Source organism: Lolium perenne, chromosome 7, assembly GCF_019359855.2.
Source record: "Lolium perenne isolate Kyuss_39 chromosome 7, Kyuss_2.0, whole genome shotgun sequence".
Lineage (NCBI taxonomy): Eukaryota > Viridiplantae > Streptophyta > Magnoliopsida > Poales > Poaceae > Lolium > Lolium perenne.
In genome coordinates this window covers 176,376,168-176,399,622 of record NC_067250.2, presented here as the reverse complement: position 1 = coordinate 176,399,622, position 23,455 = coordinate 176,376,168, and the positions used below count along the sequence as shown (strand labels likewise).

The 23,455-nt window shown below is 42.7% G+C and overlaps 1 protein-coding gene across 9 annotated transcripts; it reads right to left on the bottom strand.

Annotated features, from left to right (window-relative positions):
- Positions 1-1,511: 1,511 nt before the first annotated feature.
- On the bottom strand, positions 1,512-18,433 carry LOC127314755 (pentatricopeptide repeat-containing protein At3g02330, mitochondrial). Of its 9 annotated transcripts, none has more exons than XM_051345285.2 (7): positions 17,730-18,433; positions 10,878-11,375; positions 8,050-10,738; positions 7,724-7,765; positions 6,277-6,360; positions 3,207-3,462; positions 1,512-1,983 (listed from the first exon to the last, which is right to left on the bottom strand). In XM_051345285.2, exon 3 carries the CDS (start codon positions 10,728-10,730, stop codon positions 8,160-8,162), a length of 2,571 nt encoding a protein of 856 aa, XP_051201245.1. In that variant the 5' UTR covers positions 10,731-10,738; positions 10,878-11,375; positions 17,730-18,433; the 3' UTR covers positions 1,512-1,983; positions 3,207-3,462; positions 6,277-6,360; positions 7,724-7,765; positions 8,050-8,159. The 9 variants fall into 9 exon arrangements, with proteins under 9 accessions (XP_051201245.1, XP_051201244.1, XP_051201243.1 ...); XM_051345284.2 differs by having other exon boundaries at positions 3,207-3,449; XM_051345283.2 differs by having other exon boundaries at positions 6,277-6,354.
- Positions 18,434-23,455: the final 5,022 nt, after the last annotated feature.

Genomic DNA, 23,455 nt, shown 5'->3' with positions numbered 1-23,455 from the left:
GAGTGGAGCGCCCGCGTGAACGGCTTTGCCGATTTTCGTCTCACCAGGGTATGTCTCTGGAGAAACTATCAACTGGGCGTTCCTCTCTGGCCGCCAAAAAAAAAAACCGCGGGGCAAGCGTAGTCACACAGGAACATGTACTGCGTGATGTCTTTATTGTTTTATTACTGATGTCTTTATAGTTTTATTATTACATAATATGTGCGGGGAAGCAGTAGAGTTTCGCCAGCTTTAAAATGTGGATCCATAGTTGATTTGTCAACATTTAGTTTATTGACATTACGGACAGAGTGTGGCATTTTGTAGCTCATGCTACATGGAGCTCGTTTTTTCAAAAAATCGAATATGGTATTTTATAGTTTCAAAAATTAGAAACAAAAATTCTATAGGTAGACAATGATGTACTCTACAACTGTGAAAAAAGAAAAGCAATACGAAACACTCAGTATTTTGGGCTGTCCAAAATTCACAAATCCATGAATCTGAAAACGTGAACAAATACAGATTTTGAAACCTCCAACATTTGTTAGAATTTGTAAATTTTGTGTAGCCTCTAATATAACGTATTTCATCCTGAAATTTTCCATGAGTACATCATTAGCTACATTCAGATTTTTTTGAAACTTCAAATGTTGAATTCAAATTTTGTAAAAAAAAAACAGAAGATGTGTAGCTCGGGCTACACTTTGAGTTTCCCCAAACCTCCTTCCTTAGGTTGTCTTGTTATCAAGTTTTCGTTTTGTCAGAAACTGTCTCCACCTTAGATCAGGCTGCATTGTCGTAAAGTTTGTTTTCAGAGATATTTTGGTGGAGATGAGTAGGTTTATCAGAACCTGCGCAATCAGCTGGGTGATGATTGGCTAGTCCTATATATGAGTCCATGCTAGCTCCCTAATTGTCTCATAAATGTTCTCATATCCTATCTATCTATGTAAACAACATATTTATTTGTGTGATATTTATTTCTCAAATATAATGTCTTATTAGCCAAGCTAATAAACATTGTGTATGTGGTGAACATGAGCGAATGTTACATCGTATTAGCAAATTGGTATTGCAAACAATCATAGAATTGTTATCTTATCATAGTGCTCATAATACCCTATTTGTAAATGAACACAATGAGGGTTGCTCCGGTGCTCCCCCTAAATAAAGTTGAAGAGTTATAGTTGGATTTTTTTCTATGTTGGATCTGCCGAAACCCATATCCAGCCAATGTATACCTGTCTATGTTGATACGGTATGTGTACGTCGCGTAAGAAAAAAAAAGAGGTCCCGTGAGCAAGGTCTTTATAGGATCTTTCTATTTTTGTACACGCTCGTGACCGTAGATACATACAAAAACAAGGTACACCACAACACGGGGCATACGGGCCTGTACAGGGTTGTACGGACGATGCACCTACACTAAAATTACAATCGTGCCCTCGCTTACGAACAGGTGTGACAAGACCTCCACTGTTATTGTGTCTGATGGACCTAAAAAAATTCAGGGAAGGAGCACCGGAGCAGAAGTGGAACACAATGTATTTGTTGCAGTACCCAAGATAGTGGCCATGTATTTGTTACAATAGGGGTATCTAGATCAAAATAGCTGTCACCGTAAGTTCTCTATCTTGTTTTTAGATTTGCGTGCGGTAAAATTTGAGTTCACTTTGTTGATTTTGTCAAATATAAAGAAGCCGCTGAAGACAGCAAGAACAACAACTATAACTTGTTGGATGATTTGGAAAGAAATAAATTCAACAGAAGAGCTTGCTCGGACCAGCAGCTCCTTCACAAAATGGTTGATGAGGCAGCCTCATGGTGAAGCGCAAAAATCAGAACGGTGCAGAATTGGCTTAGAGACGACGGTGTAACGTAATCTACTCGACCTGATGGGTGCTTGAGCAGGCCTACTTCTTTCTTTATAGTTCTCTTGGCTCCTCTGGCTTCTAATTGGTCCTCTGTGACTCCTTTCTTCATGATAAAACCAGCAGCTTGCTGTGTTTTCATTAGAAAAAAACAGTTAATCTCATAACCTGAGCTAGTTTCCTTATAAAAGCAAGAATGGATAAAATTGCATGTATATTCGACAAAAAAAAATCACACCTTGATAGTCACATGCTTAGGATGTCTATACATGCAGAACTTCATATGCAATGTATCATTTTGCGTCTAATCATATTCATACTTATATTAGCCATACAGTATTGCACATAATCATGAACTAGTGAGATGTGCATCGACAGAGAATCTTGTTTCTATTGCTAATATTTATGACTTGTCGACTTCACTAGATTGATTGATTCGATAATCCTAACAACAGGTGTGCACTTCAGTTCAACTGATCTTTAGAAGTTCACTAATCATTTGATTATTTCTGTGCACCTTAACACAACAGATCAATAAAAATCTATGGTTTTACCGTCATTTAGAATTAGGGCAGAAGTAGACTAAGCATCCCTAACTCCCTAACCGCCCATTCCTCCCCAATTCTGGAGCGAGTAGAGGATGCCCTTTAACCTCTGGGCCCACTTGTCGCCCTCCCCGCTAGCCTGAGGTAGCTCGTGATGATGGTGGTCTTGATCGTGCAGCTCCAGCCCAGCATTCCTCGACCGAGGCGGCCTTATCCCATGCATGCTCTCCTCACCAATCTGACACGGTCACCACGTCCCAGGACATGGCTCTCGGTCCAGACCACCTCAACCTCGATTCATCGCAGCGACCACAGATGCTTTACTTTCCATCAATGCAGCGTCCAACGTCAGCACGCCCTCGTCATCTTGGCGCTCACCAGTGGCATCGACATGAATATTTTGTTGACCTGATCATTCGATCAAACCTTAAACAATCTGTTGACAGAATGGCGCAGTGAAGGCCAGCACCACTAACTGAATCTTTTGTGCATTCAAGATGCTCTGATATGTTCATTCGGCCTGAGATTGTCCTGATATTTGTCCCTGGGGAGCCAATTCATTTGGCGGTGTACTGATCAATTCGTTTGGTAACAACCGTTGTACAACGACAACTGATACTGGTAGTGATGCTTATATATACGAATTTATTTTGCAGGCAAGGCTGGATCTTAGCCTGAACTATTTAACACGGAGCAAGGTTGTTGCGCACAGAGACAAAAGCCATACATGCAAAATGAACTACATCGGCAACTGGGACTGAATAATCAAAGAAGCTTGAACAATGGGAAATGGATCGCATCACCGTACCTGGGGAGGCGGCAGGAACCATCAGCCTACACAGAGAGAGCAGCTCCACGAGATTGTCTCTCCACAGAATCGGCATGGACAGGGCAGCGATCGTCTTTAATCAGGTGGAAGAGCTGGCGCGTGAAGTGTACATGTAAAGCCCAACAGAAGGAAATTGGAAATAATTTTGCAGGGCGAAGATACATTCCATGATCTGCACGTAGTGATGCATGGTGACAACCGGGACGCGCCAATGACAGCCTCCTGTTTCGGTCATCTAAGTAAGTTGTTAATAATACTGTATTTGGTTCTAGCACATTGAAAAGCAAACAATCAATGTGAGCAGCTACATGAAAACTATTCCATCTCTGCTCTGCTTGCACACGAAATTCCCAATCTGGAGTACTGTGACTTTACAATTAGTTTTGCATAAAAAAAATCACAGTGACTTGGTGACTGAACCTAGCACAGTGACTTGGTGCTTTTCATATGAAAAAGATGTGCACATGAAAGAAATTGAAGATGCTGTTTTGACTGAATCTATTCATGGTCATGGAAGGTCAAAGAATAGGTAGATTAATAATTCAGTTTTTATCGGATTGAAAATGTCGGTAATAGTCTATCTGGGCATAACAATTGCACCAGAAAAGCAATAGAAAAAACGAACAATAACATCATGATCACAATATTGGGAATGTCTTAACTGGGAGCAAAAAAAATCTAAGCCGACGGAGCCTCTGACAGCAAGCAAAAGAGTTGTGCTACTGAACAAGCATTTTCTTACATATGTCAATAAGCCTCTGAATTGTATATAAGGTTCCCAAATGATATGATTATTACAACAGGTATGTAAAAAGTAGGATCAGAGAGCATTCCTTGTTATTTTTAAAATACCAAACAGCTTCTCAGCAGCATATGGGAGAAATAATAAACAGAAGCTAGATGGGAACTGAAATGTGAATAGGTAACTGGCTTATCGGATCAACAAGCCACACAAATACAAGTAGAACAATGAAGGGAGCACTCACATGCCTTCAAATTTTTTAACACATTTCTGTGCACAACACATGTGACATAAGATCTAGCTCCAGAGCTAACACAACAACTAAATATCCAGCAAAAGAATAATCTACAGCAGTTCCCATCCAAGCAAAAGGCTATCATCAAATATCAAGAATTAATGTTCCCGATTAAGCATAGATTGAACTCCTAATTTGGGAGTTAGAGGAGATCATCAGGAACTATAACAATGTGAATCGTTGCATTATGGCTTGTCCAATTTTACAGAAACAATAAGCTAACAGTATGTTTGGTCGATATAAATGTGTAGATGATGACCGACTAACAAAATTGTGCTTCTAGAATAGAAATAAGTATCACATTACACAGCAGGCGATAAGCAAGATACCACGGGCGACAATTATAATAAAGCAACCTCACATTATGTAAGCTCAGGCGCATAGAGAGCAAAAGAAAAAAAAACAAGTAATCGGTAATAGTAAATTCTATTGGGTTTCATATCCATAGAAACCCATTAGAATTTACTATTATGAGATTACTTAGAAAAGCACCAGTGAAATTCTAAGGAATATGGAAAATACAAGGAGGGGCAGAGGACGACCAAAGTTGACATGGGTGGAGGCGGTAAAAAGAGACTTGAGGGACTGGAATGTGCCTAAAGATTTGGCTCTTGATAGGACCACATGGAAATCAGCGACCCATGTGCCGGAAACTTAGTTTACTTGTTCTTTTTCTCTCTCCTTGTTTTGGTTTCCTTTTCCTTATGTTTCCGTTGGTTTCATATATCTAGCCTACCCCAACTTGCTTGGGAAAAAGGCTTTGATGTTGTTGTTATCTCATAAGAGTAACTGAAAAATACCTCTGACATGAAAGTACTAGCAAGTAACAAAAACATGGATCAAAATATCATAGGCAACCCAGAAACCATTACAATCATCCCCGACAATCAACTGAAATACGGTAATAAAACCAGTGTACGGTCTTTACATCAAACTACTACAAAACATTATGCAGAGCCATTGGCTAAACCTAAACAAGAGAGCTGTAATTAACGGATGCCGTAATGCATCTACCAATGCCACCAGAAAAGAATGTCAGAATGAATTTGTGTATGTGTTCAGAACGTTTGACAGAGAAGTTCTAAGAATCTACAGATGGGACATAATTACTATACCAGGTATCAAATATATTGTATCTTGCAACACATAGATTAGGCGGATCTCAATAATATAGATCAGGTCCCTACTGCCTAGATCCATGTCAGTAGTGTCTATAGATGTGAAAGTTCAAATAAAAGAACGCACGCCTTAATGGATATCACTCACGTTTTCTTATAGGAAACCTGAAAAAAGGCATATTAAACTTACACCTGGCAAAGTTCAAGTTAGCCAACGATTGTTTGTTAGAATCAGAAAAAATTAAATTCATTTTAAACCTATTAAATAATCAGAATTGAGGGGTCAATATAAATGATTCTTTTGTCTGAAATACCTTCAAGATGATGGCTTCAAACAAAAATATATATTGTTGTTGAAAAAAAAAATCAAACCTCACTAAACAAAAAGGCTAAAATCTTATTGCACTACAGTATCTACATGCATAGGCCAAATTATAGCGATATTCTGCTGCTATCACAGATCTGAATATTTTACTGGCCTAACCAAAGAGATTTGGGACATTGATGTAGTGAACAAATAAGTCATATAGCTATCATTACACTGCTAGTACAGAATTCTGTAAACTCAAGAAAAATAAAATATCAAGGGAAACAACTATGAAAAAGAAATCCTCGAGGATGAAAAATCTGATGCGTCGAAAGTGATGGAAATAAATCAAGTATTCAAACCTTTGTAGTCGTTTCATAATAATAATCAGTAAGATGTGGAATGCCCACACAGATCAGTATCACCTATGAAATTGGCTCGTCAGGAATTAACAACTATGTGCAGCAAGTTACAGCCTAGATGCATCCAGATCAGATTACATTTGATATAGTATTAACATATATGGCAATATCATAGCAGATCCTACAGATCATAATACAGTCAGGTTTACAGTTGTTGGCACTTACCTGAACACTGAACTAGAGCCGGCATTCCACCAATCTTCTCAAACATTGCATCCTTTTGAAAATACCAAGAGATAACACCTGAAACTATCTCATTGGATGATCATACAACATTACAGACAAATGCTTTATGTATTAGACTTAATAATCTGGAAGAAAACAAAACAGTAAAATACACTCTGACAGTGTGTACAATCCATTCCCACAGGATACTGCATTTCTGAATTGCTGATAAAAGTACGTTGCTGGCAGGCTCCTTAATTCTCCATGTCTGGGCCTAACGTGAGGTCAAACCTTCCACAGTTTAAGCAACAGAGAAAAATGAAAAAGGCAAATAACATGAGATAGTAGTAGTAAAACATACCCATGCAATCCCTTCTACTACAGTTGAAGTAACAGGAAAATAAAAGTTTTGTGCAATCCTTGCTCGATCAAAATAAATACTATTAAAAAGTTGTGTGATACCTTTTAAAAAATCATTATGCAAAAGAGAGTTGAACAAGCGTGGCACTGTGGACTGCGGTTGGCATGTCGGCTCTGTGGGTCGCTTGCAGTCGTCTGGAAGGGGGAGGCGGCTTGCCCTCTCTAAGTCCACTGGCATCGACACAGATAGAAAGCTACGCAGGGTTATAAAGTGTGTCGCTGCATTCTGCTCTTGGGAGCAATACCCTGTCCTTGTGTGAAGCTAGAACTATCCACTGTTTTTATGAGACGAAGCAAAGCTTTACTGAAAGCACTCAACTAAAAACCGCACCGGCAAGGCTAATCTTACACCGAATCTGGTGAGCTACTGAGCTTAGGTGCCACTGTTCAGGGTGATAATATACGGTTTGTGCTGGGTTTTTCCTGTTCTTCAACCCAGCCCAAATGCAGGTGGTTTGGCTGGGGTGGGCTGGTTTGTACAGTTTAGAGAAGGGAACTGGTTCACTGGTCTGGTTTCGATGGTTTGCATATCAAACCATCCCCAAATATATAGGTGCAAGTGGGTCAAAGTTAGGGTACCCACTACCCTCTTTAGTTCAAAAAGATTGAACTAACTTTTCTGATGACATCATCATTTTAAAAAACTTAGTTCAAAATTTTGCACTAAAGAGGGTACCCTAACTTTGACCCACTTGCATCTCTACCCAAACAGCAGACAGCAATGACAGCAGGCAGGAAAATACTCAAAAATACTAGTCTATATGCATGGGAAAATCCCAGAAATTGAAGGGAAAAAACAGAACAGGTACCAACAGCGCAGAAATTTTGCATCAAAGAACTTGTGCCAACACACTGATACTTCAATACAGGTACAACCATGAATGAAGCAGTTCTCCAACAAAATTGTTAACATTCAGACTCGCATTCATTGATGGTTTACTCAACCAGTATCAATGTTCTAAAACCATAATGGAAAAACATAGCTAAAATAATCTCCCACAGACTACAGTTACTTTTGAACTCGTACCTTAGGCCGATTCTCGAGCATCAGACCCACCAAATTAGTCACCTGAAAAAAATCACCACGAATAAGAGGCGAGGAAAAGTAATCAAGGACATGGTACATCAGGGCAATGTAGTGCTGACTAAAAACGTTCAAAGAAAGGGCGAAATACTAGAGGCCGAAGAGTGCATATTCTGAATTTAAATTAACAGCAGCTGGGTGCATATATGCTACTGGTTCATGTCAAATCATTAATGCAGTTTGAGCACGCATGCAGAATTAGTAAACCAAGCACCAAGTTAATTGAATAGTGTGAAGATGCATGATTGAGGAAGCATGCTAGTACATACAGACATATGCAGAGCGTGACAATCCAGACTAAGATGATTCCTGCCATGCTTCCTCACAGTCTAAGTGCACCACGCTCTAATAATAGATTGGAACGCCAATGCTTGACAGATTAGCCACCAACAATTCCATGTAACTGATCTTGCTCAAATGCACTCCCCTCTTCAGCAAAATAAGCCAAATCAGGCTCATATCCAGTCAGTTTCATCTCATCAATCAAGTAATTCAACATGTCATACAGCTCCCTCGATCTCGGATGGACATTATCTCCTACAAGGAAACCATGCATTTCACTTTGCACCTCAATCCAGCTACAACCAGGTTCCTTCTTAAGCCTTCCCTGCCTCATTAACCTTCTTGTCCTTGAAACGTCAACCCATTTCCCTGATTCTGCGTATACATTTGACAGAAGAATGTAAACTGAAGAATCCTCAGGATCTAGTAGCAGAACATTACTGGCAGCAAGTTCAGCCACCTCAACATCCCGATGGATCTTGCAAACGCTTAGGAGAGTCTTCCAAATGACTGCATCAGCTTCAAAAGGCATGGTGCTGATAAACTCCCGAGCTTCTCGCGGTCCCTTTGACCGTCCTAGTATATCTACCATACAAGCGAAGTGCTCCAGTTGTGGTTCCAATTTATAGCGGGAGGTCATCTGATGGAAGTAACGGCATCCATCATCCAACAGCCCAACATGGCTGCAAGCCCGAAGTACAGCAACGAAAGTTGCATGGTTTGGAACCACATTCTCTTTTTGCATCCTATCGAACATCTGGAGTGCTTCTACTCCTTGGCCATGCAGCGCGTAGCCACATATCATAGCATTCCATGACACAAAATCCCGTTTGTGCGCCTTCTCAAACATTAGCAGTGAGTCTTGCATGTACCCACATTTGGCATACATATCTATAAGAGTACTGGATATATATTCATCTACCAGCATTTCTTGCTTGATTATCTGACCATGGATCTGTTTCCCAATCTCAATGGTAGCTAAATTAGCACAAGTATCAAGAACAGTGGCATACGTGAAATGATCAGGCTTTAGTCCCATATCTAACATCTGTGAGAAGAATTTCTGGGCATCCTCACTCTGTTTGTTCAGTGAAAATCCTGACATGATGGCATTCCATGAAACAAGTTCTTGCCTCCCAATTCTGTCATGAAGTTTCTGAGCGTCTGTCATCATACCACACTTGCAGTACATGTCAACAACAGTGCTAGCTACAAAAGCATCTGAACCAAGTCCTGATTTGATAACCTTGTCATGAACCATCAACCCAAATTCCAAAGATTGTAAAGCTGCACAAGCCTTAAGCACACTGCCATATGTGAAATCATCTGGTTCCATACCAAAACGTAGCATCTCATTAAAATGAACTACAGTGTCCTCGTAGTGTCCATTCTGCTCAAGGGCAGCAATAATAGCATTCCAAGAGACTGAATCTCGTTGCTCCATGTCCTGGAAGACAATGTATGCTTCTACCAATGCTTTACACTTCCCATACAGATCAAGAATTGCATTTCGGACACAGATGTCCGCATCAAAACCTGATTTCATTGCTAAGCAGTGGACTTGCAGCCCTTGCAAATACCCCTTAATCTCTGCACAAGCACTGAAAACCCCCGACAAGCTGACTGCATCAAAACCAATGCCTGACCTGGTCATGAACTGAAACAGTTCCATGCCCTCATTCCCTAGCCCTGCGCGCACAAGCCCAACCATCATGGCATTGCATGTCTCGACTTTATGACTGGGCAAGCCGAAGAATGCCCTTTTAGCATCCACCAAGCTATTAGCCTTAGCATAAACGTCAACAATGGCTGTCCCAACAATACGGTCAGTATTGAACTTATTCTTTATGGCATGCGCGTGTAACTGCCTACCAGTGCTCAGGCATGACATTGCTGCGCAGGATCTGAAAGCGCTGGCATAAGCTGGCTGGCTCACCCCCATCCCTGACCTCTGCATCTCCATGAACAGCTCCAACCCACGCGTATACTGACCATTTTGAACACATGCAGCAATAGCTGCACCCCACGAGACCCAGTTCCTATCCGGCATTGCATAAAAGAAGAATAACCCGTCCTCCAAACTGCTGCACTTGCCATACATGTCCACTAGAGCACTCCCAGTCCGCACATCGATCCCTAACCCTGTCTTAACCGCCAATGCATGGATTTGAACACCGAGTGCCAAATCGTCCAAAGCACCACACGACTTCAGAAGGACGGCAAAAGTTGTCCGGTCAGAGGCAACACCAGAACGAGCCATCTCCAAGAACAGGGCCACCGACTCCCGGTACATGCCGCGCTGGCAATAGCTCGAGATAAGAGCGTTCCATGACACGACATCCGGGTTTGGCATCGCATCAAAGAGAGATATAGCGGTTTTGATGTCCCCAGAATGCGTGTACGCAGTGAGCATGGTGTTCCATGAGACGGTGTCCCTGTGGGGCATCGCGTCGAACACCCTCCGGGCATAGGCGGCGTCCGCGCAGCGGGCATACATTTGCAGGAGGCAGTTGGAGACGAAGGCTGTGGGGACGAACCCAGACACAAGCATGCGTGCATGCGCGGCGAGACCGGCGGCGAGGGCAGCGCGGCCACCGTGTGCGCACAGCTGGAAGAGGTGGGAGAACGTGGAGTTGGTCGGAGCCGCCAACGAGGGAGGCCCCACCATGAACAATTCTACAACAAAAATGTTGAAGATAGTTTAGTAATCGGATACAGTTCATTGGAAATCAGGCCTAGATAATCTATCCAGTTGCAACTTTGCAAACAAGTTGTAAAGTTTGTATGGTTTGCGGTTAAAGTGTTGAACTTGTACCTAGCTTGGAGAACGAAGTCACAAATGGGTTGGAGCCTGCTTGCTGCTGAAGTGCTTCTGGACTTCTCCCCTCTGCCGGCGACGGGCAGGAACGGGCACCGGTCGCCGGGAGCCCGGGACTGCGCCGTGGGGCGCCGCCGGCCTCCCTGCTCTGCCGCTAAGGTTAGGGGCAAGACCGGACCGGGGAGCGCCAGGAAGAGAGAAAGATCAGCCGTAGAGGTAGAGTGGAATATCGGCGGGAAAGGAGGCGGTGGCGTGACGGCGAGCGCCGGCGACGGGAGACGGACTCTGGTGTGGACTGTCAAACAGAACGAATAGATGGGGTGTTTTTGATACAATTTCCTGTGGCGAAATCATAGTCTACATATACGTGGGCGTCCCGGGCTTATCCTGGACGCCCAACGTACTTTGAGATTCGTGCACTTTTTTACATAAAACACCACAGCAGTTAACTCATCTTTCATTTGCAGGTCCATCCTATTTGCAAAAGAAACCTTCCTATTGTTGAAATATTGGGCCCACTTTTAGTGGCCCAAATTAGATTTCAGTTTTTCCTATAAATCTCAAAGCCCACATAGTGGCAGCCTTGTGAGTTTGAGCCCAAGTTGGTGGCAGCTCACTAGGGAGTGGCAAGAGGTGGGAAGTTTAGTCCCACATGGAAAGTTGGGAGGAAGTTAGACCACCTTATAAGGTGGGTTGTTCCACCACTAGTAAGTGAGTGAGAATAGGAGTGCTACACGCGCGCTCCTCCTCCTCCTCGCTCGCTCGTCTCGACTCGACTCGACACGACACGTCACGACGCGCGCCGCGCTCGTGGTGAGTGGATTGAGCCTCGAGCCGAGACTTTCCTCCTACTCCATCCCGTGAGCCGACGTGCATCGGTGAACGGGAGAGCAGGTCTCCGGAACCTCTCGTCCTTGCGATCCTGTACGGGAGAGGGCGAATTAGGTTTTTGGGAAGCGCTCTGCGCGACTGCTCAAGCTCTTCATCACGGGTCGCCTTCCGTCCAAGTCGGGCGGTGCTGCCTACCGTCGTCTTCAACGCCATCTACTTCGACCCGTCGTCCCAGTTGTCAACAACGTTGTCATCAACAACGTTACTGCCGCGACATCATCTGCTACACCTCCACCGCCACCTCCACCAGATCGGTACGTGCGACATATCTCGATCTGTTTAGCGATGGATGTTGTACTGTTTGCCATGCTACTGTTCATGTTGATCACTACATCTAGTATGTTCGAGTTTCACATGTTAGTAGTTACTGTCGTCATGCTTAATATTCTGGAATTAATCATGGAAATTGTGCCTAATTATCCAACAATCCAAAAACCTAATTGTAGGCAATTTCCTGAGTTAACAATGGCTGGTTTTTCCGATGCACTGAGGCCGGATAAGTTTACCGGTGTGCACTTTAAGAGATGGCAGTATAAGGCCATGCTCTGGCTTACTCATCTGAAAGTGTTCGATGTTACTGATGGTTTACCTGAAGGAACTATATCTGATCAAGATCAGAACAAGTTCAAGGAAAACAATACTCTCTTTGTCGGATGCGTTCGAGTATTCTTGCGATCGTACGTGTGATGTGTACATGCACATAACAGATGGTAAAGAGCTCGGGAGGCACTGAATGCTAAGTTCGGTGCAACCGATGCGAGCGATGGAATCGTACATCATGGAGAACTTCCATGACATCGGGATGGTTAACAACCGTTACGTAGTCGAACAAGCTCATGAGATACGGTGCATTGCGAAAGAGCTTGAGCTCCTTAAGTGTGCCTTACGACAAGTTTGTGGCTGGATGCATCATCGCTAAGTTGCCCCCTTCATGGAGGAACTTTGCCACAACTCTCAAACACAAGAGACAGGAGATATCGGTTGAAAATCTGATAGCATCTCTTGATGTTGAGGAGAAAGCTCGGAGCTAAGGATAATGCGAGAAAGGAGAGGGTCGATCTAGCGCCAACATGGTGCGTAAGAAACCCTACGACAAGAACAAAGGGAATAACAAGCCCTCCTTCAATAAGCCTATGAAGACTACAACCTTCAAGAAGAAGAAGATGATAAACAAAGCAGATACTGAGCTGCTTTACATGTGGAGAGGCCGGCCACTTTTCTAAGGACATCCGAGAGGGCAGACCGCAAGAAAAAGGCGAGGCAAGTCAACACGGTGACCGCTAGCAATGCTGATGGGTACGGTAATCTCTTTCTTGTTCTTTCGGTATTTCAATCTCCATGTTGGTGGATTGATACAGGTGCTAATGTTCATGTGTGTTGACATATCCATGTTCACTTCTTACTGTGTCGCCCGGAATTCTTCCGTCTTGATGGGGAATGGGTCACATGCTTCTGTTCGTGGTGTTGGCACGGTAGATCCGAAGTTCACTTCGGGAAGATCGTGCGGTGAGGAACGTGCGGCATGTCCCTACTATGAACAAGAATCTCGTTAGCGGCTCCCTTCTATGCGAGAGATGGGTTTAAGGTTGTGTTAGAGTCGAATAAAGTAGTTGTTTCCAAGTTTGGACAATTTATTGGTAAAGGCTATGAGTGCGGAGGCTTGTTCCGCTTTTCGCTTCGATTTCAGTAATAAGTCCGTGAACCATATCTGTGGCAATGTTAGTGATGATACCGTGTTTGGCATTCTCGTTTATGTCACATTAATTTTGGTTTAATGTCTCGGCTATCCAGTTTAAGTTTAATTCCAAATTTCACCATTGCCAAAGGTTCTAAGTGCCATAGTTGTGTGCAATCAAAGCAACCTCGGAAGCCTCACAAGGCGGCCGAGGAGAGAAACCTGGCACCTCTAGAACTCATACATTACGATCTATGCGAGATGAATGGTGTGTTGACAAAAGGTGGAAAGAGATATTTCATGACATTGATTGATGATGCGACTAGATTTTGCTATGTTTATTTGTTGCGAACTAAAGATGAAGCTTTAGACTACTTTAAAATTTATAAGGCTGAAGTTGAAAATCAACTAGAGAGAAAGATCAAGCGTCTTAGGTCGGATCGTGGTGGCGAATATTTTCCTAAAATCTTTGATGAATTCATGAGGAACATGGCATTATTCATGAGAGGACGCCTCCCTATTCACCCCAATCAAACGGGGTTGCCGAGAGGAAAAACCGCACGCTGACTGACTTGGTGAATTCCATGTTAGCCACTGCTGGTTTATCAAAGGCATGGTGGGGGGAGGCTTTATTGACTTCATGTCATGTCCTGAATAGAGTTCCTAACAAGAATAAAGATAAAACCCCTTACGAGGAGTGGTCTGGGAGAAAACCGTCACTTTCGTATTTGCGCACATGGGGATGTTTGGCGAAAGTCAATATTCCAATTACTAAGAAGCGCAAACTCGGACCAAAGACAGTGGATTGTATCTTTCTAGGTTATGCTCCTCGGAGTGTAGGATATAGATTTTTAGTAGTTCAATCCGAGGTGCCTGATATGCATGTTGATACTATTATGGAATCTCGTGATGCAACATTTTTTGAGAATATGTTTCCTATGAAAGATATGCATAGCATTGCTAGAATTTCTACTGAGATAATTCCTGAGTCCAGTACATCTAATGAGTATTTTGAACAATCACATGAGAATGTTCGAGAAGGATGACAATGAAGCTCCTAAACGGAGCAAGAGACGAAGGATTGAAAAATCCTTTGGTGATGATTTCATTGTGTACCTTGTGGATGATACTCCCACGTCCATTGCAGAGGCATATGCATCTCAGGATGCAGATGATCGGAAAGAAGCTGTCCATAATGAGATGGACTCGATTCTTTCTAATGGAACTTGGGAGTTGTCGAACGACCCCATGGATGCAAGCCGATGAGGCCGCAAATGGGTGTTCAAGAAGAAGCTAAGACCTGATGGTACTATTGAAAAGTACAAGGCACGGCTTGTAGCGAAAGGCTACACACAGAGAGAAGGCGAAGATTACTTCGACACCTATTCACCTGTCGCTAGACTTACCACCATTCGAGTACTACTATCCATGGCTGCCTCCTATGGTCTTATCGTTCATCAAATGGACGTAAAGACAGCTTTCCTTAATGGAGAGTTGGAAGAGGAAATCTATATGGATCAGCCTGATGGGTTTGTAGTAAAAGGTGCAGAAAGAAAGGTGTGCAAGTTGCTGAAATCTTTATATGGCCTGAAACAAGCACCTAAGCAATGGCATGAGAAGTTTGACAGAACTTTAACTTCTGTAGGCTTTGTTGTCAATGAGGCTGACAAGTGCGTTTACTATCGCCATGGTGGGGGCGAAGGTGTTATACTATGTTTGTATGTGGATGATATTCTGATCTTTGGTACAAACATGAAAGTAATACACGAGGTCAAGTCTTTCTTGTCAAAGAGCTTTGATATGAAAGATCTGGGAGAAGTCGATGTGATTACGAACATCAAGCTGATTAAGAACGAGAGTGGGATTACTCTAACGCAATCCCATTATGTTGAGAAGATCTTGAGCCGGTTCGGCTATATTGATAGCAAGCCTTCTTCAACACCTTATGATCCCAGTGTGACACTACGCAAGAACCGGAGGATTGCCATAGATCAATTGAGATATTCTCAGATCGTTGGCTCACTCATGTACTTAGCGAGCGCGACTAGACCCGACATCTCTTTTCTTGTTAGCAAGTTGAGTAGGTTCATGTCAAACCCGGGTGCGATCATTGGCATGCACTTGATAGGGTCATGCGCTACCTATGTGGTACAATGAGTTATGGGATTCACTATTCAGGGCACCCAGCTGTGCTTGAAGGATATAGTGATTCAAATTGGATCTCTGATGTAGCTGATCTCTACGCCACTAGCGGGTATGTATTTACCTTTGGGGGTGGCGTAGTGTCATGGAGATCTTGCAAGCAAACCATATTGACGAGGTCAACTATGGAAGCAGAACTTACTGCTTTAGACACAACCACTGTTGAATCAGAATGGTTGCGTGAGCTCTTGATGGACTTGCCTGTGGTTGAAAAACCTGTTAGGCAATCCTTTTGAATTGTGACAATCAAACTGTAATTGTCAAAGTGAACAATTCTAAGGATAACGCGAAGTCATCAAGACACGTCAAGAGACGTTTGAAGTCTGTCAGGAAATTGCGAAACTCCGGAGTAATAACTGTTACATATATTCAAACAGACAAAAACCTGGCAGATCCCTTTACAAAGGGACTATCACGTAATGTGATAGAAAGTGCATCGAGGGAGATGGGTTTGAGACCCGTTGATGTTACACCATAGTGGCAACCCAACCTTTGTGATCGGAGATCCCGTGAATTAGGACCTGGGAAGAACAAACTAGTGGTTTAATTGAGGAGAGTATTATGTAACCCTCTCCATGTGAAGATGCACAACTCTCAGTTGCTGTAAGGCAGGTTGGCAACAAGCCTTAATGTGTTTATGTTGGCTATTTTAGCAAAGATGCTGTCCTACAGAGCATTCTTGAAATAACACACCTATATGAGTCCGATTGTTAAACGTCGCAATCTATGAGATTTGGGTGATCTCTAGTAAACTCATGAAGAGACCATGAAGTATGACGCATATGCTTCACCCGCGGGGTAGGCTACTGGCAGCCATGTACTGGTCATGACTTTGAGTGAAACCCTGTTCACGCAAAACTTGCAATTCAAGGCCTAGTCCATTGTTCAAGTGTGAGTGGATGTAGCTTAAGGTTCTAGGCGGAAGTTCAACTTAACAGTCTCATTTGAAACTCTTGGTATATAAACAAGCAGTGAGTATTGGTAAATCTCTAAATGGGGATTTGAGATCTGGTGGGGGATTGTTGAAATATTGGGCCCACTTTTAGTGGCCCAAATTAGATTTCAGTTTTTCCTATAAATCTCAAAGCCCACATAGTGGCAGCCTTGTGAGTTTGAGCCCAAGTTGGTGGCAGCTCACTAGGGAGTGGCAAGAGGTGGGAAGTTTAGTCCCACATGGAAAGTTGGGAGGAAGTTAGACCACCTTATAAGGTGGGTTGTTCCACCACTAGTAAGTGAGTGAGAATAGGAGTGCTACACGCGCGCTCCTCCTCCTCCTCGCTCGCTCGTCTCGACTCGACACGACACGTCACGTCACGACGCGCGCCGCGCTCGTGGTGAGTGGATTGAGCCTCGAGCCGAGACTTTCCTTACTTTTTGCAGCTCAGGAAAACGAACAGAGTCCTAGACGGACGCGTCGCAGTTAGTCGGTTCGGGTCGCTCCCGGATCGTGGGCTATCTGTAACCGACTCGAAACGTTCGTGCGACGTGGGCGTGGCCCACGTTGCCTAGGGTTTCCCGAGCCTATATAATCTCCTGCCCGGCTACCGCAGAAACATATCCAATACACGAGTTAGGGTTTCCACCTCTCTCTGCTTGCGCCGCCATTGTAGCCTACTCCATCCCGTGAGCCGACGTGCATCGGTGAACGGGAGAGCAGGTCTCCGGAACCTCTCGTCCTTGCGATCCTGTACGGGAGAGGGCGAATTAGGTTTTTGGGAAGCGCTCTGCGCGACTGCTCAAGCTCTTCATCACGGGTCGCCTTCCGTCCAAGTCGGGCGGTGCTGCCTACCGTCGTCTTCAACGCCATCTACTTCGACCCGTCGTCCCAGTTGTCAACAACGTTGTCATCAACAACGTTACTGCCGCGACATCATCTGCTACACCTCCACCGCCACCTCCACCAGATCGGTACGTGCGACATATCTCGATCTGTTTAGCGATGGATGTTGTACTGTTTGCCATGCTACTGTTCATGTTGATCACTACATCTAGTATGTTCGAGTTTCACATGTTAGTAGTTACTGTCGTCATGCTTAATATTCTGGAATTAATCATGGAAATTGTGCCTAATTATCCAACACCTATGCTAGGCATACTCACAGACGTTGGCCATGGCAGTTCACAAGATTGCCATGCCTTATTATAAGGAAAGCGACGAGCGCAAGGATTAAAAATAATCCAGAGCAAATCCAACCAATAATTATGTTCATGATTCATTTTCACAATTCATACCTGATTCAAGTCAGGTTTCGTTAGGTATCCAAACAAATCTGGAAGGTGCAAAGAAATCTGGAAGATGCAGAGAAGCAAATGGGAATATTCGTACAGGGATTCATAAATTTGTGGAAATCCAGATAGGAAAAACAATCCACAAAAACAAATCTAGAATCAAATCTCACAGGAAAATCAGGAACGTGCAGGGATTCATAAATTTGTGGAAATCCAGATAGGAAAAACAATCCACAAAAACAAATCTAGAATCAAATCTCACAGGAAAATCAGGAACGTGGGCAGATTTGGAGGACCAAGCAAGGCTCGTTGCAAGCCTTCGCGCTCGCGGAGATGGCGACGACGGCGCCATTGCGCAGGTCGTCGGGTTCAGGTGGCGGCGCCGCTGCGCAGGACGTCGGATTTAGGTGGGGGCGCCGCCGCACAGGCCGCTGCGCAGGTCGTCATGTTCCTCGGGGCGGGGAGACCGGGTTTGGCCGCAGGAGTAGTACAGAGTCAAAATGTACATGTACATGTTAGTTGCCATGGGAGTGGGAAGATGGACTATGTACAGGATGTGGATGTAAAACAACCATTCACGAATCTGGAAGCTCCCGTGACCATCGGATAAGCCAGTGACACCCACCTATATGGAGAAAAACTGCGTTGTTTCCTGTGGCGCAATTGATAGGTCTTTTTGCGCTCGCGGGGCCAACCGGACCAAAAACCATGTTTTCCATTGGGACTATAATATATCTATTTGGCATCCCAGTGTTTTCTTTTTAGACATCACTCGAATTTCCTGCACCAATAAACACCCGCCAGCTGTTCGTGGTCCATGTGCCAAAAATTCTAGAAAACTAGGCGTGGTTGGCTTGTACTGGTTGGTTCCCTGGCAGCTTTTGACCAAAAAAACCAACCACTCCTGCCCGTTGCATCGCGTGACCATCTTTCTGCTTGACAAGAAAAGGCAACACAACGCTCCCATCTCTTCCAGGAAACAATCCTGTTTTCACCCTGAGTAAACAAGAAACAAGGTTTACTTGTTAGATAACACACAATACCAATTCAGGAAAATGAAAGAAACAATATGATTATGTGAAATTCATGTGATCCAAATATGGAAATAAATCAGTTTCCTAAGGAAACAACAATCAAGACAAGTAACAAATATGCACAGAACTTCAAGCTCTTCTACCAGCGTAGTAGTGCAGATGAAAAATATGCACTCAGAAGACATGCCAAGCACTGTTGCCAAGCCCAAAACTTTGTCAGTACTAAACAGATTAACAGCTCAAACAGAGAGGTTCAGTGAGACAATAAACCAAAGGAAAATAAATAGTTTCTGATTTCTAATAAAAACTCCAGAAATAAAGCAGCTAAATACCTAAGAAGGAACCCAAAAATTAAACCCTTTGCAAAATGTATGTACCCCTGCATTTAGAAAGAAAAAAAAATAGTTGACATGCCTTACATATATATGCATGCTACTTACTTACATCATTTCTGAATATTTCTGTATGTCCAAGTTCAAGTGCCTTACAAAGTAGCTTTGAAAATTTGTATTTGAAGACAATTTAGTATGGTAATACACTGCTAAAAATACAGAAAAAAATATGCCTAAAATTGTACAGGGACAGTACACACAGTTAATGCAAGACATGGTTTGCCTTGGCAGTCAAGAGGATCCCGCTTTACAGGTCAGTTTAGTATTTAAAACATTATATGCTTACAGAGAAAACATAAAATTGACTGTATGTATTAAACTATGATTGTGTGTTACTTTGATTTCAGACTATGTCATACATGGAGCTGTTGGGCATGGATGTGTCTGTCCCTAATAAGGTAACTTTTTATTTTGAAACAAGATAGTTCTCCTCATTTCACATGTTGAAAAAAAGAATAAACATTTTATTCTGCCTCATTTTGTAGAATGTTAACCTCCATGATGTCGGATACAAAATGTTTAAGTCACCAGAACAAAAAAAGCAGTGTAAAAAAAAATAGTACCTCAGTAGGGTTACAGAATTCTTCAATGCTTGCTGACGAATCATCTTCGTCAGTCCATTCAGAGTCAGCATTGCTTGTACCAGCACGTTTTGTTTGAACTTTACCCATCTACAATCATAAAACAGAAAAAAGCATATATATCAGACAATGCATTTACAAAAATCTTTATAGATCCTATATGCACTGCATATAATATACAGACCAAGAAAATTCATAAAAATGATACTTAGAAAAATGAAGATGAGAAAAATGCGTATACACTGCATATACACTGCATATACAGTGCATATGCGATGCACATATGGCCTAGAGTCAAATAACTAATGAAAAATGACAAGAATAAAATCTGGATAGTGCGTGCATACAATTTCATGTTTGATTGGAGCCGTAACAAGTATGCAAAAAATTTATCATTTAGTGTACGGCTAAAAAATTGTCGGTAGCTTTTGCAAATCTCACTATGTGCTAATGTTTGCATATGCACTGCATATACAAAATGCATATACACTGTATATGCATCCTATATACATTGCATATACACTGTATATGATCCTATATACATTGCACTTGGTTACTCTCGACCAGGTCATCATAAGAAATGAGAGAAAAAGAAGGAACACAATTTCTATCCCTAGCCAGAGAAACTAAGGGAAAAAACTCATACAAATGATACTAAGAAAATTTAGACGAGAAAATGCATATACAATGCATATACACTGCATATACAGTGCATATACATTGCATATACATAAGATAATTTTGCGTCGGGAGATCACCGCGTCGGGAGATTACCACAGACACCAACTTCAACATGAACAACCACGAGCAGCGACACCGGAAGCAACAAGGACACATATAAAGATGAGAAAAAATGCATATACAATGCATATACACTGCATATCTAATGCATACACATATACACTATGCCCAGTACCCTACGCCCGTATCCCAAAAATAAGCTGGAGATATACAAATGCATCTACGACATAAACAGTAGCATACACTGCATTTTACATATAAAAATCAGACAGTATATACAAAAATCAAATAACAATCCACGCCCTGGATGCTTGATGCCCCTGCATTGCATATACAGTGTACTTGTCGTCTTGCTGATACATACATATATTGCATCTATGATTGTATATAAACTATATTTACATACTAACAGAGAGGCAAAATCCACACAACCTACATTGTATATACATTGGACTTTCTCATATATACAATGCATCTACAAAATGTATTAATTTCTCCCTGTGCCAACCAGACACCCCGCTATTAAAATTGTTAAGATAAAAAATGCACAAACTGGTTCCTAAAAAAATGGAGTATAAAATGTAAGAAGACTTTCATAAAACTGTTAGCAAATCAGTGATGTGGGACTATTGGGACTCGGCCGGGCTGGCTCAAGGTCAGTCTGACTGTAAAAATCACTCTGACCCCTACTCACATTAACATAAGGTTAAGAAAAGTTAAGGCCACAGCAGGTGCGTTATGAATTTAGGGGACCATGAGATATACCCTCGCAAAATTAGGAACCTGTTTGTGAGTAGTACAAACATTGCCATCTACTCCTAATGAACACACCTATATCCAGATAAAACCCAAAGTCCAAGCAAGAAAATATGGTCCATCCCTCTCACACACACTTTCCCCAAGATGAGAAGAATCTCAAGCTAGCTTCAGCCCCAAAAATACCATTAAGCTTCACCAGAAAACAATTAGCTCACACTGTCAATGTCACACACACACAGACCGAAACAAAGAGGAGGCAGCCTGCCTGCCTGCAGGCCGGAGGGAGATCTCCACCATAGGGAAAAGAACCAATATATTCTTTGTGTTGTAAAATCAGTAGTGCTCAATGCAGCACTCAAACTAAAAGCTAAGAGACTCACAGTGTTATCAAGTCTTGAATAAATTTCATAAGCACAGAAAATTCAGTTTTCCATGCGAGCATCTTGGCACCTCGAAATCGCCTCTAATCAAAACTATCAGACTAACACCTCGAAATAAAAATTTATGGTCTAAGCACACAAACTCTATTTTCTAGGGGAGAAATGGACGCAAACTTTCGGTTCTCACCATACACGGCCGAGACATCAGTCAACTCAAAAATAAGAACAACCAGTGATATGGCAACATCATGGAACTTGCAAGGAAAAGCTATAATGCATTACCGTTGGTTTTGTTGATTATTATGCCAGTCGGTAGGCCAACGTCGCGCCCCTGTATAAACAACATCATCAAAAAGGCAACACCCCCACCTCCACCACGCTAAGGTACAAACACAACAGGAAGCAAAAAATGCCACACACAAAACATATACATCTACATACCGCCTTGGATATTGGGAAATTTGCATCTCTCCATATTGCAGAAAATACAGTAAAATCATGCTTGCAAAAAGGGTTTATCTACAGATAGCAAAAATTATTCCAAAGCCCCCCCCCCCCCCCCACCCACCCAGTCAACTCAAAAATAAGAACAACCAGTGATATGGCAACATCATGGAACTTGCAAGGAAAAGCTATAATGCATTACCGTTGGTTTTGTTGATTATTATGCCAGTCGGTAGGCCAACGTCGCGCCCCTGTATAAACAACATCATCAAAAAGGCGACACCCCCACCTCCACCACGCTAAGGTACAAACACAACAGGAAGCAAAAAATGCCACACACAAAACATATACATCTACATACCGCCTTGGATATTGGGAAATTTGCATCTCTCCATATTGCAGAAAATACAGTAAAATCATGCTTGCAAAAAGGGTTTATCTACAGATAGCAAAAATTATTCCAAAGCCCCCCCCCCCCCACCCACCCCCCATAGAATACTTCCCTACAAAAACAATGTGTATATACAATATACCTCTATACATACATTGCATATACAAAAAAAAATAAGAACAGGTTTACTCATCATTTACTGGTTTACTTCGTTTAGAAAAAGCGACAGTAAGAACAGGTGTACTCATTATTTATGCACCCCTCTGGTATATGCTTTAGAGATGAAAAACTAACACTAAACACAGTGCAACACAAAGAATATATTCAGTCACGCATAATAATCAAGCAGAGCACAAACTACAAGTAGTATCTTCTACATCATCAATCATCAAAAAAATCCAGAAGCCAAGGTACTATGCATCCACGGGAAGCAAAAATACTCTGAAAAAATTCCACCAATATGGGACTGCTTCATGCTACTAAATTACTCCCTAAACACATATACAGAGCAAAACTATTGTATCTATAGAGCATCCACGGGAAGCATCCACGGGAACATATATGAACACCCAAAACTACTAGCAAAATCTACAGAGCAAGTGGACATGAAGCATCCACGTGAAACCACCACATAATCTCCGATTCCTGTTACTGAAAATTGCCTCGTCATGCAACAAATCAACAGATCCACGAGGGATTTGGATCGTCGCTTACCTTGGGGACGAGCTCGGTGAAGAACAATGGAGAGGCCGCCCTATGCCCCGAGGCCCCCCATCCCCCACTCCCACCCGCAGGCTACGGAAAGGCGCACGGACAGACGGGCTCGACCGCGGTGGACGGAGATGCTGCCCCAGGC

Bases quoted from the DNA above. Each gene is read 5' to 3' on its own strand.
- LOC127314755 (XM_051345277.2), bottom strand. From the start codon at position 10,730: ATGGTGGGGCCTCCCTCGTTGGCGGCTCCGACCAACTCCACGTTCTCC.